Source organism: Nothobranchius furzeri, chromosome 9, assembly GCF_043380555.1.
Source record: "Nothobranchius furzeri strain GRZ-AD chromosome 9, NfurGRZ-RIMD1, whole genome shotgun sequence".
Classification (NCBI taxonomy): domain Eukaryota; kingdom Metazoa; phylum Chordata; class Actinopteri; order Cyprinodontiformes; family Nothobranchiidae; genus Nothobranchius; species Nothobranchius furzeri.
The window spans coordinates 61,077,461-61,092,335 of NC_091749.1; the positions used below are offsets into that span (position 1 = coordinate 61,077,461).

The 14,875-nt window shown below is 40.5% G+C and overlaps 1 protein-coding gene across 1 annotated transcript; it reads left to right on the top strand.

Moving 5' to 3' along the window:
- The first annotated feature begins 90 nt into the window (after nt 1–90).
- Nucleotides 91–11,708, top strand: tmem41b (transmembrane protein 41B). The gene is made up of 7 exons (XM_015953078.3): nt 91–322; nt 2,448–2,565; nt 5,503–5,631; nt 7,670–7,763; nt 8,161–8,265; nt 8,462–8,600; nt 11,239–11,708. The coding sequence occupies exons 1-7, from the start codon at nt 226–228 to the stop codon at nt 11,406–11,408; spliced, it is 852 nt and encodes a 283-aa protein (XP_015808564.1). The 5' UTR covers nt 91–225; the 3' UTR covers nt 11,409–11,708.
- The last annotated feature ends 3,167 nt before the right edge of the window (nt 11,709–14,875 follow it).

Genomic DNA, 14,875 nt, shown 5'->3' on the forward strand with positions numbered 1-14,875 from the left:
TGGTATAAAACATTTTGTGAGCATTAAAATTATACAATGAACAGTTTTTTTACTGCCTGTAGGAGGCGCTGCCGTGGATTGTGTGCTGCTGAGGGGGTGAAGGGTAAAGGTCAGTCTGTGTAAAACGTGTCAGTAGACTATCGCTTCACCGGTATCGCTATATGCCGGGTGTTGCTGCCTTTCTCTTCGCTATATTTGTTTATTAACTCAATTAAATTTCCGAAAATGGCTAAAAAGCGGCGAGAAATATCGGAGACAGACGGGTTGTCGCCGGTAGAGACGGATGTCAAGTCCGGTGACAGAGACTCGAAGCTTCTGAAAGGTAAGATCACTGTGGCTAAACGTGACGAAGATGGGAGAGAAACTGACATTTGGAGGACTGATTAAGTCACACAGTATCCTGGGAAGTTTACTGTTACATGGAATAAGGTTACTATCCCAGAAGAGGAGCCAATGGTAGCCAGAGCAGCTAGTAGAAATCATTGCTTCATTGTTAGCTTGATAATGTCAAAGCTAAAAACCTAGCTTATGGTAGGCCGTTATAACATAAAATCAAGTTACACTCAATCTTTACTATTTTATTAGGTATAAATAGCATTTGTCCTCATAGAAATTGTTTTAAAGAACAACGGAAACTGTATTTATTTATCTGATTTACAACTCACTCTGTAATTTTATGTAGAAAAACGTCACTTTATGAAAAACAACTATGAAACAAATACAAAAGTAAAAACTGAAAATATAAAGTTAATTTTCACAAAAGTTACAATTTTAAAGTGTTTTTGTTTTTCAAAACGGAAGATATTTTCAAAATGTTCATCACTTAAGTGTTTCCAAATAAACATTATACCCCAGATTTAGCTCAGTAAAAATATTTTTAGTTGAATATAGGTTATCATATGAAATGTACGACTTGAAACAGTGTGATTATGTGTTAATGCTTGTGTTAAACTTGACCAAAGATAGCAATTTATAATATTCAAAGAACTTATTAAAATTGCACTTGCAGCATCAAAAGGAATGTTTATAAAATTTCAATATTTATGCTTTAGCACATGTATTTCTTGCTTAAAGTTAATACAGATGGTGGTATTTACTTATCTCCCACCGGTTCTTAAGTTACTTCATGGAGTCAAACTTTAAACTTTGCCCTTTCCTGTCAGAATTATTGAACTGAAGATAAGATTTCTGTCAAAAGTTGCTCATCAATTTATTATTGTACATTGAAGTAAAAGAAACTAATAAGGAATTAGGTTGAAAACCTTTAGATGAAAGAATAAACACCAATCTTTCTTTGATTTGTTGTGTCTGACAGTCATATGTGAGACGTGGGGAGGAACTTTCATGTAAATTGAATTTACATTTACCATATGTATTTGTCCAGCAGTGATCTGAAATCTATATTTTCAATGTTATAATGCAACAGTTAACACAAACTAAGGGACATTATTATAGTTATATTTTTTACTATTAAAAAACTTGGTTAGTGTTTTCCTATCTTGTTGGTTTTGGCATTGAATAGGAAATGTTACAGTTTTCGATTTCTATCAGTGGGTGGAAATGCTTTATTTTAAATTAAATGTAACAAGCAGAATTAATACTGGTTCTGTCCTAGTCGTGTGCCGTTGTTTGACTTTTTCAAACCATTAAATGCTGCAAAGTTTCATTCGATGATTGAACGTCGTGATGTGCAAATTTCTCTGAGAAGAACAAGTGATTGATAAAAGCTAAACAACAAAATTACACCTTCAGACTATTGTGTGATCTTTTTACGACACTTAAAATTGGTCTGTTTTTAGCTGTCCCCTCTCAGAAAGCCCTTAAAGCAACATTTATATCAGTCAGCGGGGCAGTCCGCCACTCTCCATCAAAGAAGATGCAAATACTTCCCATTTCCAAATAAAGTTAACTACCTCTGACTGCTCTTGACTCAAAGAAAAGCCCAGGAAAGCTTTTCAAAAGAGCCTTCACCATCTTTGTTTTTTCAGTAACATCCCACCCACCAACAGAGGGCTGTGATTGGCCCATCAAACCAATAGAGGTGTGATTGGACCTTTACGGAGCCATCGGCTTGTTTCACTCAGTTGCAGTAACATCCCTCCCACTTGGCTAGGGCGCTGTGATTGGACCGCTATGGGTGTCAGTCATTGGGGTAGTCTGCCATTACATTGTGGAAGAAGACATAAAACATTAAAAAAACAGTTTTTCTAAATAAGCACGCTGATTGGCCAGCCACAATACTGTCCAGGGCTGTGAATATTCCAGTGGCATGTGCCTAGACCGACACGCAAAGCAAAATAACTTTGCTTCGGCAAGTGACGGTCTAGATCCTAGGTTAAAACACAACAGCACATTCCACAAAATTCCCTGGGAGCTCATTTGTCAATATTTTCATTTGACAGTAAACATTCCAACTATTGAGTCAATAATATTGTTTTCTCCCTCAGAGGCTCAGCATAGTATCGGAGGCTCAACGCGCATGTCCCTGTTGATTCTCGCTTCCATCTTTGCTTGCTCTGCCTTCGTCATGTATCTGGTCTACAGGAACTTCCCAGAGCTCTCTGAGTGAGTTGTTTTTTTAATTATAAAACTTAAAAAATGCCTTTTTGGAGAGTCGATGATGTCATAAGATTCTTTGTGATATTTTCCTCAAACAAATTTCACTCGTTTACTCTTCTGTTTATGTGTTTAAGGTGCTAGGTCTTGTTTGGGTTTAGGTTCTGGGCTCTAATATCAAATCACAAAGAATGTCAGCAATTTTTGAGCAAGTCTCCAGGCAGCATCACAACTTTTCATTCTACTCACCTGATGGATGGTTTATTGAAAAATGTTTTCAGTTAAAAAGAAAATGATTAAACACATTCTGAAGGTAACCGGTCACCAAGCTAACGCAAAGCATGTGCTTTATGTCTAATGTTTCACAAAGAGTAAAGAGAAAGTGTGTGTGTGTGTGTGTGTGGGGGGGGTTAAGTCTGGTTTGTGGATTAGCAAAAATAACTCTATTTCAACTGAATGAGACCATTACTGACTTGACAAAATGGGTCCAGTAAACAACATCTGGGGTGAAGGTGGCACAGGAGTTAAGTGCTCGCCCCGTAATCGGAAGGTTGCAGGTTCGAGCCCTGCTCAGTCTGTCGCTGTCGTCGTGTCCTTGGGCAAGACACTTAACCCACATTGCCTGCTGGTGGTGGTCGGAGGGGACCGGTGGCGCCAGTGCTCGGCCGCCTCGCCTCTGTCAGTGCGCCCCAGGGCAGCTGTGGCTACATCGTAGCTCATCCCCACCAGTGTGTGAATGTGTGAATGGGTGAATGACTGATTGTGTTGTAAAGCACTTTGGGGGGTTCCAGGACTCTAGAAGGCGCTATATCAAATTCAAATTCAAAAATACTTTATTAATCCCAGAGGGAAGTTGATTGCTGTAGTAGCTCAGAATAATGATAATAAAGTCATCAAAGAGTTGTTGTATATTACAATGGCTGTTGGCAGGAAGGATCTCCAGTAGCGGTCAGTGTTGCAGCCAAACTGAAGAAGCCTCTGACTGAAGACACTCTTCCGTTGTCGGACAGTCTTGTGAAGAGAATGCTCAGGGTTGTCCATCATTTTCTTGATTCTCTGGAGAATCCTTCTTTGCATTATCTCCTCCAGCGGTTCCGAAACTGCCGAAACTCTGGCTGAGTCCTTGAAAGGGCTTGGAGTTCCTCCATCTTGTTGGCCAGTGATCTCACATTGCCCATTATGATCGATGGAAGAGATGGTTTGAATTTCCTCTTTCTCTGTCTCCGTCCCACTCCCGCTCTGCACCCACGCTTCTTGCGTTTTAGCTCATTTGGGATTTGTGGCTTCAGTTGAGGTATTATTTCAGCCTTTCCAATGTTAATCAGCTGCTCCCGATTGTAAACAGCTTGTTGCCATGGTTACGCATCATAACAAATGCTCAAAAAGTGAACAAAGCTAAAAAAAAATAGCAGTAAAAAACCTCCAAGCTTCACAGCACCAGAAACAGAAAAGTAAGGTGTCCAAAAATGTACAGTTTTTCTTGAGAAACTAGAAGAAAAACTGCCCAAGAAAAGACTAAACTTACATATAGTCAACAGAGCTACTCCAACATGCAGCCGCCCAGAGCAGCGCAGTTCCGATAGAAGAAATACAGGGCATTTACCATTTACCATAACATCCAAATGCATAATTTACTGTAAAACCTACACAGTTTATGTTTATTTATTTAGCAGACGCTTTTGTCCAAAGCAACTTACAAGTGATAATCGGCATGTTGCCCTTGAGGCTAACAACAACAATAACAACAATTTGACATCAATCATGGAGAGGAGGGAACAAGGAGTGGACGGTAGAGAGGGGGACGGGTGCAGGGAGGGCGCTAGTTTAGAAGATGCTCTCTGAAGAGCAGGGTCTTCAGGAGTTTCTTGAAAATTGAAAAGGAAACCCCTGTTCTGGTAGTGCTTGGTAGGTCATTCCACATTTGTGGAATGATGCATGAGAAGAGTCTGGATTGTCCTGAGCGTGGTGTAGGCACTGCTTGCCGACGATCCTGTGGTGATCGGAGCGGCCGGGCCGAGATGTAAGCCTTTGCTATAGGATTCAGGTAGATGGGAGCCGTACCATCTCGAACTTTGTATGCTAGTGTTAGCAATTTGAATTTGATGCGTGCTGTTTAGTAGAAATATAGGGCTTCCACACCAGCGCCGGTTCCACTCCACCCAGATACAGCAGGGAGTGTACACATCCAGCTAGCGTGGGCTTTTTATGGGTGCAACTGTCCTTTTATTTTTTTTATTTTTTTATTTTTTTCAGTTCTCTTTCCAAGGCATGAATGGGATGAAATGTGCCAACAGATTGGCCAGCTGAAAATCACGCCTACCAGTAGGGGGAACCCGATTGGCGGGTAGAATCAGCCAGCAGGGTTTCCTGCATGAATGATTCATTACTATTCTCGATAGTGAGGAGTAAACATATGTCTAATTGAAGCCATATGTCTGAGGAACACACACACACACACACACACACACACACACACACACACAGCGCTGCCAGTTTTGAGCTGCCCTGCAAGAGGACAGACACAGCAGTCTGGATGCAATTCCAGAGTCAAAGTCTCCAAAAGCAACGCTGCTCACAACCACCTTAGTTTAATTTAAAGGAGACACCGTAGATTCCTGCGCGTTTTTTACCCTGACCACATGCTCGTAGGTACATGTTCCTGAGAAGTGCGTGTGAACAAACCCTACCGTTTCAGGACCCGACGCCATGCAGCCCGGACCGGACTGGGCCGATGTGGAAACGGCAATAGCACAGCCGGCACAGTTCAACTTCTGCATTTGCAGCAAAGCTGTTTCTAATTTCTGCCTTCATTTACTAGACTAGACTCACGCTGTCTGATTTAGAGCAGCAACAACATAGAAGGAACACATTTCTTTCATTTTAAATTTTTTTTATACATTTCTTGTAAACGACTAACATATTTTGTCTTTTTTTTCCCTTTTCTAGTGATGAAATGCAAAAAATCAAGATTCCCAAAGACATGGATGATGCCAAAGCTTTGGGAACAGTGTTGTCCAAATACAAAGACACTTTTTATACCCAGGTGTTGGTGGCCTACTTTGCAACCTATATTTTGTATCCTTGGAGAAAACAAATTCATAATTTGTCATGCTAATTGTCCTACTGTGATGGTTTGCTTTTAGCAGCAACTGAGCTCATTTATTATAAACGGTATAGGGAGCCTAAGTCTCCTCTTCCGGTCAGCCAAACGGGTCCTCGAACAATGAATGAGAGTGAACGGAGCTATAAGAGCTATTTTCTAATCTGCTTTTGTCTCACACACATACAGTGGGTACGGAAAGTATTCAGACCCCTGTTAATTTTTCACTCTTTGTTATATTGCAGCCATTTGCTAAAATCAATTAAATAAATTATTTCCTCATTAATGTACACACAGCATCCCATATTGACAGAAAAAAGACAGTTTTAGAAATTTATGCTGATTTATTTAATTAAAAAAAAAACAGAAATATCACATGGTCCTAAGTGGTCAGACTCTTTGCTCAGTATTTAATATTGGATGTTGCACTTCATTTTAAATGATAAATAATTGTGTGTTTTGACGGTCTGTGATGTCATTTTAGATTCATTTGCCTGTAAAAAATTTGTAATTAAAATAACAGATCAGACGTCACAGCAGAACCTCTTCTCCCCCAGCGTAGCTGCTACTAACCACATGGCCAGATTATAGTGGTTGTCTCCACATGTAATGCTCCTACTGGCGTCCTAGAAGAAGGATGCAAAGCTTGCTACACTTGCAGCCCTTTGTCTTCTCCTTTGATGGCATCAATTTGGTGAGACGGGCATTTTGTAGTCTGCTGCGTCTTTTCAAACAAAACTTAAAATAACTTTTGCTGCCTGTAGACAATAAGAAATGGTGAATAAAATTCACAGACATCATATGTTAAATCCATGGCACATATCAAACGGGATCAGAAAATAAATAATTGGCTCATAGACTCCCATTCATTTTTCAGCAGTAGAAACCCCATGGTCAGGAAGTAGATGGGCGTGACTCAGACGCCCTATAAAACCTTCTTTCAAGGCTTAAAAATGATCATTAAGCTTCAACTTCTTGGTATTTATCTTTAGCAAAAGCACAATTTAGCTTGTTTCAATGAAAACTAACAAAAGCATTACATAGCAGCCATGAGTGTTGATTTTTCAAGTGGAATATTTGCTTTTTTCCAGCCTTGCAATTTATTTAGAAGAAAAAATGAGTATGTAGGAAGCTTAAGTCATGCCCATCTACTTCTGGATGAAGGGTCCCCAGAAAAAGGAAAAAATGAATGCAAGTCAAGTAGGTCAATAAAAGCAATTTTCTAATCCTGTTCTGTGCCATGGATTTCACATTTTTAAAGACACATTCTGCTATGAAAGCACTAATTTTCAAACGGGGGCAAATGTTCTTTTAGGTTTTGTGTGAAAATAAGTCCAGGACTACAAATGCGCATCACCAAATTGACGCCATTGAACCAGAAACAGAGAGAAGCAGAGGATAAAAAAGCTCGTCCTTCCCTCAGGAGGAAAGAACCACCTTGAATCTGGCCATCTAGTAAGTAGCAGCTACACTAGGAGAGAGGAGATTCTGTGGTGATGTCATTTACGCGACGTACTGATATTTACTTTGTAGACCTGCTAATTACAAACCTTTACAAGCTGATAAATCTCAAAGTACGTGACTGGTGTGGTCAAAACACATCATTACTTTTAAGAAAGAAAAAAAACTATCTTTATATAGCGCCTCTCAAGGATAAAAATTTAAATTGAAGTACAACTTATGTTTGATCCAGGGCGTACGGCAAAGCAGAATACAAAATAGCTCCTTCAGCGCCGGTGACTCGCATTAAGTTTTTCATTCTTCCGGCTCCCTATGTTGCCTAATGAATTCAGCAGAGATGTTTTTGGTGGAGAAAGCAAAATGAAATGATTACGATGGAACTTTTTAAAGAAGAGTACATCATGTTTTCGTTTTTGTTCCTTTTCTTTTACATATGAGTCTCATTAAGAAGTTAAATAGCCATCAGAATAGAAAACAAATAGATGTTGTTTAATTTAATTTAGTTTGTGGAAACAGCTTTTAAAAAGTTGCTCACCTTAACACGTCTGTCAGCCTCCAAACATTTGCTATTCCTGGCTCCATCTTCCTCAGCATCCTGTCTGGGTACCTTTACCCTTTCCCCTTGGCTCTCTTTTTAGTCTGCTTGGTAAGTAAGAAAAATCAAAAACAAGTGCCCCGTTAGGTGTCTTTAAAGATTTAATTGCATGCTTATTTTGCAAGAGATGAATGCCTTTAAACACTTCTTTCAGTTTATATTTCTTTGACATTTTAGTAAAACAAAAATCTGGCAAAAACTGGTGGAAACCAACCTTAAACCAGAGCAAACGAGGGTTGTGGTTTACGTGTGAAAACACGAAACTCTGCGTCTCGTTTCAGTTATGTTGCTGTGGTTTCATCATGGCTTCCTAACACTAAATTGCCTTGTCATGTAGGAGGATGAAGTACTTTTTCTTCTCTTGTGGGTTTTAAAAATGTAGTTTCAGCTTGAAATGCGTTCTGCATAATTTCAAACCCTACAGTAATTTCAGTCTTTTGTCTGGCAGTGCTCTGGCCTTGGAGCTTCTTTCTGCTATATGTTGTCATATCTGGTGGGCAGACCTGTGGTCTACAAATACCTCACAGAGAGAGCGCAGAAATGGTCTCAGCAGGTGAGTCTCTAGAAAACGATGAGTCACTTTTGATTGATGTGGAACGGCAGGCTGGTTATATTTAGACCCTTTTACAGCCTAAAGGTTAATTTACTCCTCACGCCTCTAGAGGAAGACACTGTTATGTAACCCTAAACCTGTTTTTGTGTTTTTACTGTGCACAATGTTTCATAATGGCTTTCTTTTTTGCTGGCAGGTTGACAAACACAGAGATCATTTAATAAATTATATCATCTTCCTGAGGATAACGCCCTTCCTTCCCAACTGGTTCATTAACATCACTTCCCCTGTCATCAATGTGCCTTTGGGGGTTTTCTTTGTCGGCACCTTTCTTGGTAAGATCTTGTCCTCTCTTCTTTTATTAAAGTGACAATGTGTATTTTCCCTGGTGATGGGGGGCAGCACAAACCTAAATGATAGCAAGCAAGTGGTACTTTTGTGTTCGAGTACGACCTTACCAACGGATGGTCATTAGGGTCAAAATCCTTGGGAGCACAACTTCCAGCAAAACGACACACATCAGTCTCCTTTTCATCACTGGAGTGAAGAGGTAAATGTGTAAAACAACAACGTTTATGAATGGTGAAAGTTTTGTAACCGTTTGTTACATATCGGTAAATGTGTTTTGTCCTTGCGGGCTCCCGTAGAAGGAAACATGGCATCTAACATGGTGTTGCCCAGAGACTTAAGCTTGGTTTATGCTTGGCGCATTCACTTTCCGCGCGGTGATGCGGCTCGCGGATGGAACGCGCTTCACAACTCGCAGCGTTTATGGTTTGTGCGGCTCGTCTCTGCGGTGAGCCAATATTCTCCCAAACTGTAGGGGGCAGCATGGAGCTCTACGGCATGCACCCAACACTACACCATAGTAGAAGTAGAAATTACTGTTTACAACATGGCATTCCAGCATTTTTAACAGCGTCCTCGTCTTTTCCGACAGTGCGAGCTATTTCTCTCCAAGAATTATTTACAACATGTTGATCACGGTGATCTCTGAGAGCTGAATCATACAAATGTCTGTATTTACGAACCTCTGCCATACTAGTTCTTGCCGGTCCACCATGTTTTTCCGCGTCCGTCCGTCCGCGTGGTTAGAAATTTTCCGAGGTGCACGTTGCGGAAATTCTGGGCCGTGCGGAGGCACGGTGGAGGGGCGTGGTTGTTAAAATGACCCAACTTTTCCGCGCGGAGCCGTGCGGACCTCGCGGACGCGTCAAGCATAAACCAACCTTAAGGCTACATTCTTACTTCAGGCAAAAGCGCATCAAATCCATTTTTTTCCCCGCTTGCAAAATTTCTGACTCTCATCGTGATATTTTTTTTCTCATGTCAATAAATCTGATAATAAAAAAGTGAAAAGATGTGTGTAGGTTGACAACGTTCATGTCCCTTTAAGAAGCTGTACCACCTTGAGTCACATTGAAATGTGACTCAACGTAATACATGTGACCGCCCTATCAAGTTGGACAACTTTTGTTTCTGCGCATACTTGTAGTTATCGTACATTTATCGTTACCGAGGTGAAATCCTCAATATATCGTGATATTGATTTTAGGCCATATCACCCAGCCCTAATGTGACCCATATCTGATTTTCTTTTATGACAGTCTGAACAGCACAGATTCGATTTTTAAAAATCCGATCCAGGTCACTTACGTATGTGGTGCCAATTCCGATACATGTCTGATGTTTTTGAACACGACTGCAGTCTGAACGGTCATGTCACATTAAATCCGTCACCTACATCACTGGAGGTGAGCGTCTTGTGTTGACGTTGCTGAGGAGAAGCGCTCACAGAAGGATTCAGGAGTCTGCCTGGACATCCTGTCAAGTTTTGGAGTTAAAAAAGCAGGAGAGTGGGAGGTGCTGCTGGAGCGAAGTGTCTCCATGGGGGGGGGGGGGTTCGGTGAATTATAATCCGGGAAGACGGTGGGAATAAGGAGTAAAATAGTTTACAGTTTTTAAAACCGTTTCTCACCCAAAACGGGAGACTTGACAGGTGAGATCCTGATCCTGTGGATGAACTGTCAGTGAAGGCTTTCACATCACAACTCCGCCTCTCCTGGTTCCGACTCCACGGAGTGTGACTTCTTGTCTTCTGCGCATGCGGGTCGCTTTGGGGCTGTGAAGCGTTCACACTGGAGAGAGTTTGATGTCGCGTTTCAGTCATAATATGAACAGCCACACAAAAAAAAAATCGGATTTACTCAAAAATAATCAGAATTGAACATCAAGGCCTGCAGTGTTAATGTAACCTTAGACCAGATTTTTATGTTACAAAACTACCATTATTTTTTCAACAACTCGGCATCGTTTAATTCATTTTCAACAACATTTTGATGGATATTTCCACAGATTAAAGGTAAAAAGGCAGTGGTAGACAGAGTTTCAGTCTAAAAACGAGTTGTTAACGAGAACGTGCGCACTCACGCGTGCACTCAAGCACACACACTCTGTAGACCTACCACTCAGGAGAGGAGGAGACAGATTCTGCAGCATTCTGGAGGATTTCCTGTTAACCTCGATCATTAGATCAAAGGGGAGGAGGGCATTTTTTTCAAGGAGGCGAGTGGCTCAGAGTGCCAACGTGTCAGATCAGCAGGTGAGTGGCTGAGCCAGGTGAAGGTGCGGTTGCCTCACCTGGAGACCAGTGCAGTGCTGTGCAGCCACATAGTAATTTACCGACATGGTCACGTTTTTCAGCTTAGCCATCAACCACAGCTGATTCTACATGAATGTGGACCAGAGTTTTAACCTGAAGATGGAGATATAATTACGGTTTTGGGCTGAAATATTAAATTTAAAGTAAGTTGCACTAAACTGCCACACTAATGATTACACATGTACAGCACCATTAGACACTCACCTATACAGGTTATCAGAGGAAAAAAAACGTAATTTAGGTGTCATTTGCTCTTAAAGGTCTTATTTCTGATTTCTGACTCGCCTGTGTTCATCCTGGTGAACTCGCAGGTGTGGCGCCACCATCCTTTGTAGCCATCAATGCTGGCACAACACTGTACAAGCTGACCACCGCCGGCGAAGCCGTGTCCTGGAACTCCTTGGCTGTGCTCGGCATACTCGCCGTGCTCTCCATCTTGCCCGTCTGTTTCCAGAAGAAGCTGCAGCAGAAACTTGAGTAGAACTCTTGAACACCTCAGCACCTGACCCCGCTGGCTCAGGAGCACGCAGCGGACCCCGAAGCTGCTCCTCTGTCGGTGAAGGAATCTCTGGACGATGGCATGTCGAGCACTGACTGAAAAATGCATGCTGTGGTGGGTTATTCCTCACGTTAGGTGAAGTACAAACTGTCTGTTGCTTGTGCAATTTTTTTTTTTATATTTTATTGAGGCACATGTTGTAAATAAGACTTACTTTTCTATTTAAACCGCAGAGTAGCTTACAATTCTTTTCAGAGCAATAAAGGGGCTGTTTTATTTCTATGTTGCATACAACTTTTTTTGCTCGTTCTGCTTTTTATTTTTGCAAAAATCAGATTCTTTTTTTAGAAACTCCTACAACGCTGCCATCAATACCTTCTGTGTTGCTGATGTTGTGAACATCTGTCCTCTAATTGCAGCAATGGTTACTTATCTTTAGTTGTAGCATGTGAAGGTCACCTATTGGTGGCCCCTTTTAAATCGCTAACCTCTTAATAATTACAGTGGGGCAAAATATTTAGTCAGCCACCGATTGTGCAAGTTCTCCCACTTAAAATGATGACAGAGGTCAGTAATTTACATCATAGGTACACTTCAACTGTGAGAAACAGAATGTGAAAAAAAAAACCATGAATTCACATGGCAGGATTTTTAAAGAATTTATTTGTAAATCAAGGTGGAAAATAAGTATTTGGTCACTTCAAACAAGGAAAATCTCTGGCTCTCACAGACCTGTAACGTCTTCTTTAAGAAGCTTTTCTGTCCTCCACTCGTTACCTGTATTAATGGCACCTGTTTGAACTCATTATCTGTATAAAAGACACCTGTCCACAGCCTCAAACAGTCAGACTCCAAACTCCACTATGGCCAAGACCAAAGAGCTTTCGAAGGACACCAGGAAAAGAATTGTAGACCTGCACCAGACTGGGAAGAGTGAATCTACAATAGGCAAGCAGCTTGGTGTGAAAAAATCAACTGTGGGAGCAATTATCAGAAAATGGAAGACATACAAGACCACTGATAATCTCCCTCGATCTGGGGCTCCACACAAGATCTCATCCCATGGGGTCAAAATGATCATGAGAACGGTGAGCAAGAATCCCAGAACCACACGGGGGACCTGGTGAATGACCTGCAGAGAGCTGGGACCACAGTAACAAAGGTCACCATCAGTAACACACTACAACGGCAGGGAATCAAATCCTGCAGTGCAAGACGTGTTCCGCTGCTGAAGCCAGTGCATGCCCAGGCCCGTCTGAAGTTTGCCAGAGAGCACATGGATGATACAGCAGAGGATTGGGAGAATTTCATGTGGTCAGATGAAACCAAAGTAGAACTTTTAGGTATAAACTCAACTCGCAGTGTTTGGAGGAAGAAGAATACGGAGTTGCATCCCAAGAACACCGTACCTACTGTGAAGCATGGGGGTGGGAACATCATGCTTTGGGGCTGTTTTTCTGCTAAGGGGACAGGACGACTGATCCGTGTTAAGGACAGAATGAATGGGGCCATGTATCGTGAGATTCTGAGCCAAAACCTCCTTCCATCAGTGAGAGCTTTGAAGATGAAACGTGGCTGGGTCTTCCAACACGACAATGATCCCAAACACACCGCCCGGGCAACAAAGGAGTGGTTCCGTAAGAAGCATTTGAAAGTCCTGGAGTGGCCTAGCCAGTCTCCAGACCTCAACCCCATAGAAAATCTGTGGAGGGAGTTGAAAGTCCGTGTTGCTCGGCGACAGCCCCAAAACATCACTGCTCTCGAGAAGATCTGCATGGAGGAATGGGCCAAAATACCAGCTACTGTGTGTGCAAACCTGGTAAAGACCTATAGTAATCGTTTGACCTCTGTTATTGCCAACAAAGGTTATGTTACAAAGTATTGAGTTGAATTTTTGTTATTGACCAAATACTTATTTTCCACCCTGATTTACAAATAAATTCTTTAAAAATCCTGCCATGTGAATTCATGGATTTTTTTTCACATTCTGTCTCTCACAGTTGAAGTGTACCTATGATGTAAATTACTGACCTCTGTCATCATTTTAAGTGGGAGAACTTGCACAATCGGTGGCTGACTAAATACTTTTTTGCCCCACTGTATATTTAAATATATGTAGTTTTCTTTTTAAGTAAGTGCACCAACACAGCAATAATTGTCGCTTTGTTGTTGAATGAAGATTTAGTTTTTAAAACAGACATTTTGACAAACGACTGATGTACCACACAATACCCCCCCCCCCCACACCTCTTTTGTTTATTTGTGAATCTTAAAGCAGGATTCGTTACAAGTCCTAACACTGTTAAGTCTAGATAGAACATCTTGGATTGTTTTTCCCCTGCTGGTATTTTTTTTTTTTACTTAAAGTAGAATATTTATTGTGTCAACTGAAAAAATAATCATAAGGATAAATTGCCTAAAGCTTAGAAAAGATGGCAAAAAGTAAAATGGAACATCTTCTGTTGAGGAAATGGAAGTGAAGTGGTGAGATGGATGCTTTCGTGTTTAAATGAGATGATAATTATCGATGTCTGTATAGTTTTTGCTTCTGTGTGATCATTTTCTCTCCATGTTGTCATTTCATGATATTTTGCTTATAAGAGGTATTTCTGCAGCACTTCAGTTCCACAGAATTATTGAAGATCTCTTTAATTTGGGTTTTCTGTTTTGTCTTGAAACCACAAAGTTAATGACCTAGTTTTCAGGTTGCTATTTTAATTATATAAACACTTATTTATGTACAAGACTGAAACCATTATCACACTTGTTTGGGTTTTATGTTTGATGGATCAGAGGGTGGCTCTTGTGCACTTGATGCGTAGTAAAATTCTATAGTATTCATTTAATATCTATGGTTTTAAGAAATCTAGTTCAATTAGATTTTTTGTAATTTACTGTTACTGAATTCCCCTGTTTTAACCGTCCACTGAATTAATGAATGCTATCTTAATCCATTCATTTTAAGTATCAACATCAAAGGTTCAAAGTCAAAGATTTAAGAATATTTCAAAGGCGTATTACTCAGTTAAAAAATATTTTTATTTTTCCAGGAATATTTTATATTTGATTAAAATGAGCTTCATACAATGTGATTTATTTGTTGAACTTGCTTTACAAATATTACAAGATTCCCCAAATATGGAGTTTCCTCTGGTTCTTTATAATCATGACATTTAGTACACTTAAAAAATACATTTGACTGATTCTAAGTTCTCATTCGTTCAATTTAACTTGAAACGTTCAGATTTTACCAAATAAGAGTGAACAACTTGTGCCACCAGGTGGTGACATTGTGAGGTCCCTGCAAAACCGAGATTTGTTATTTAAAATGTTTTGCACCATTTGGATATTTTCTACAAGTAAGATATATTTTTATAAACAGGTTAATTTGAACATTTAAGACACTTAAAAGTTTCCTTTTGAGTGAAATGAAAACTTGAGTTGAAAAG

Excerpts from the sequence above, each read along its gene's own strand:
- tmem41b (XM_015953078.3), top strand. The coding sequence starts at position 226 with ATGGCTAAAAAGCGGCGAGAAATATCGGAGACAGACGGGTTGTCGCCG. Across the intron at positions 323-2,447 it reads AGACTCGAAGCTTCTGAAAG|AGGCTCAGCATAGTATCGGA; the intron begins GTAAGATCACTG and ends TTTCTCCCTCAG. Across the intron at positions 8,266-8,461 it reads CGCAGAAATGGTCTCAGCAG|GTTGACAAACACAGAGATCA; the intron begins GTGAGTCTCTAG and ends TTTTGCTGGCAG.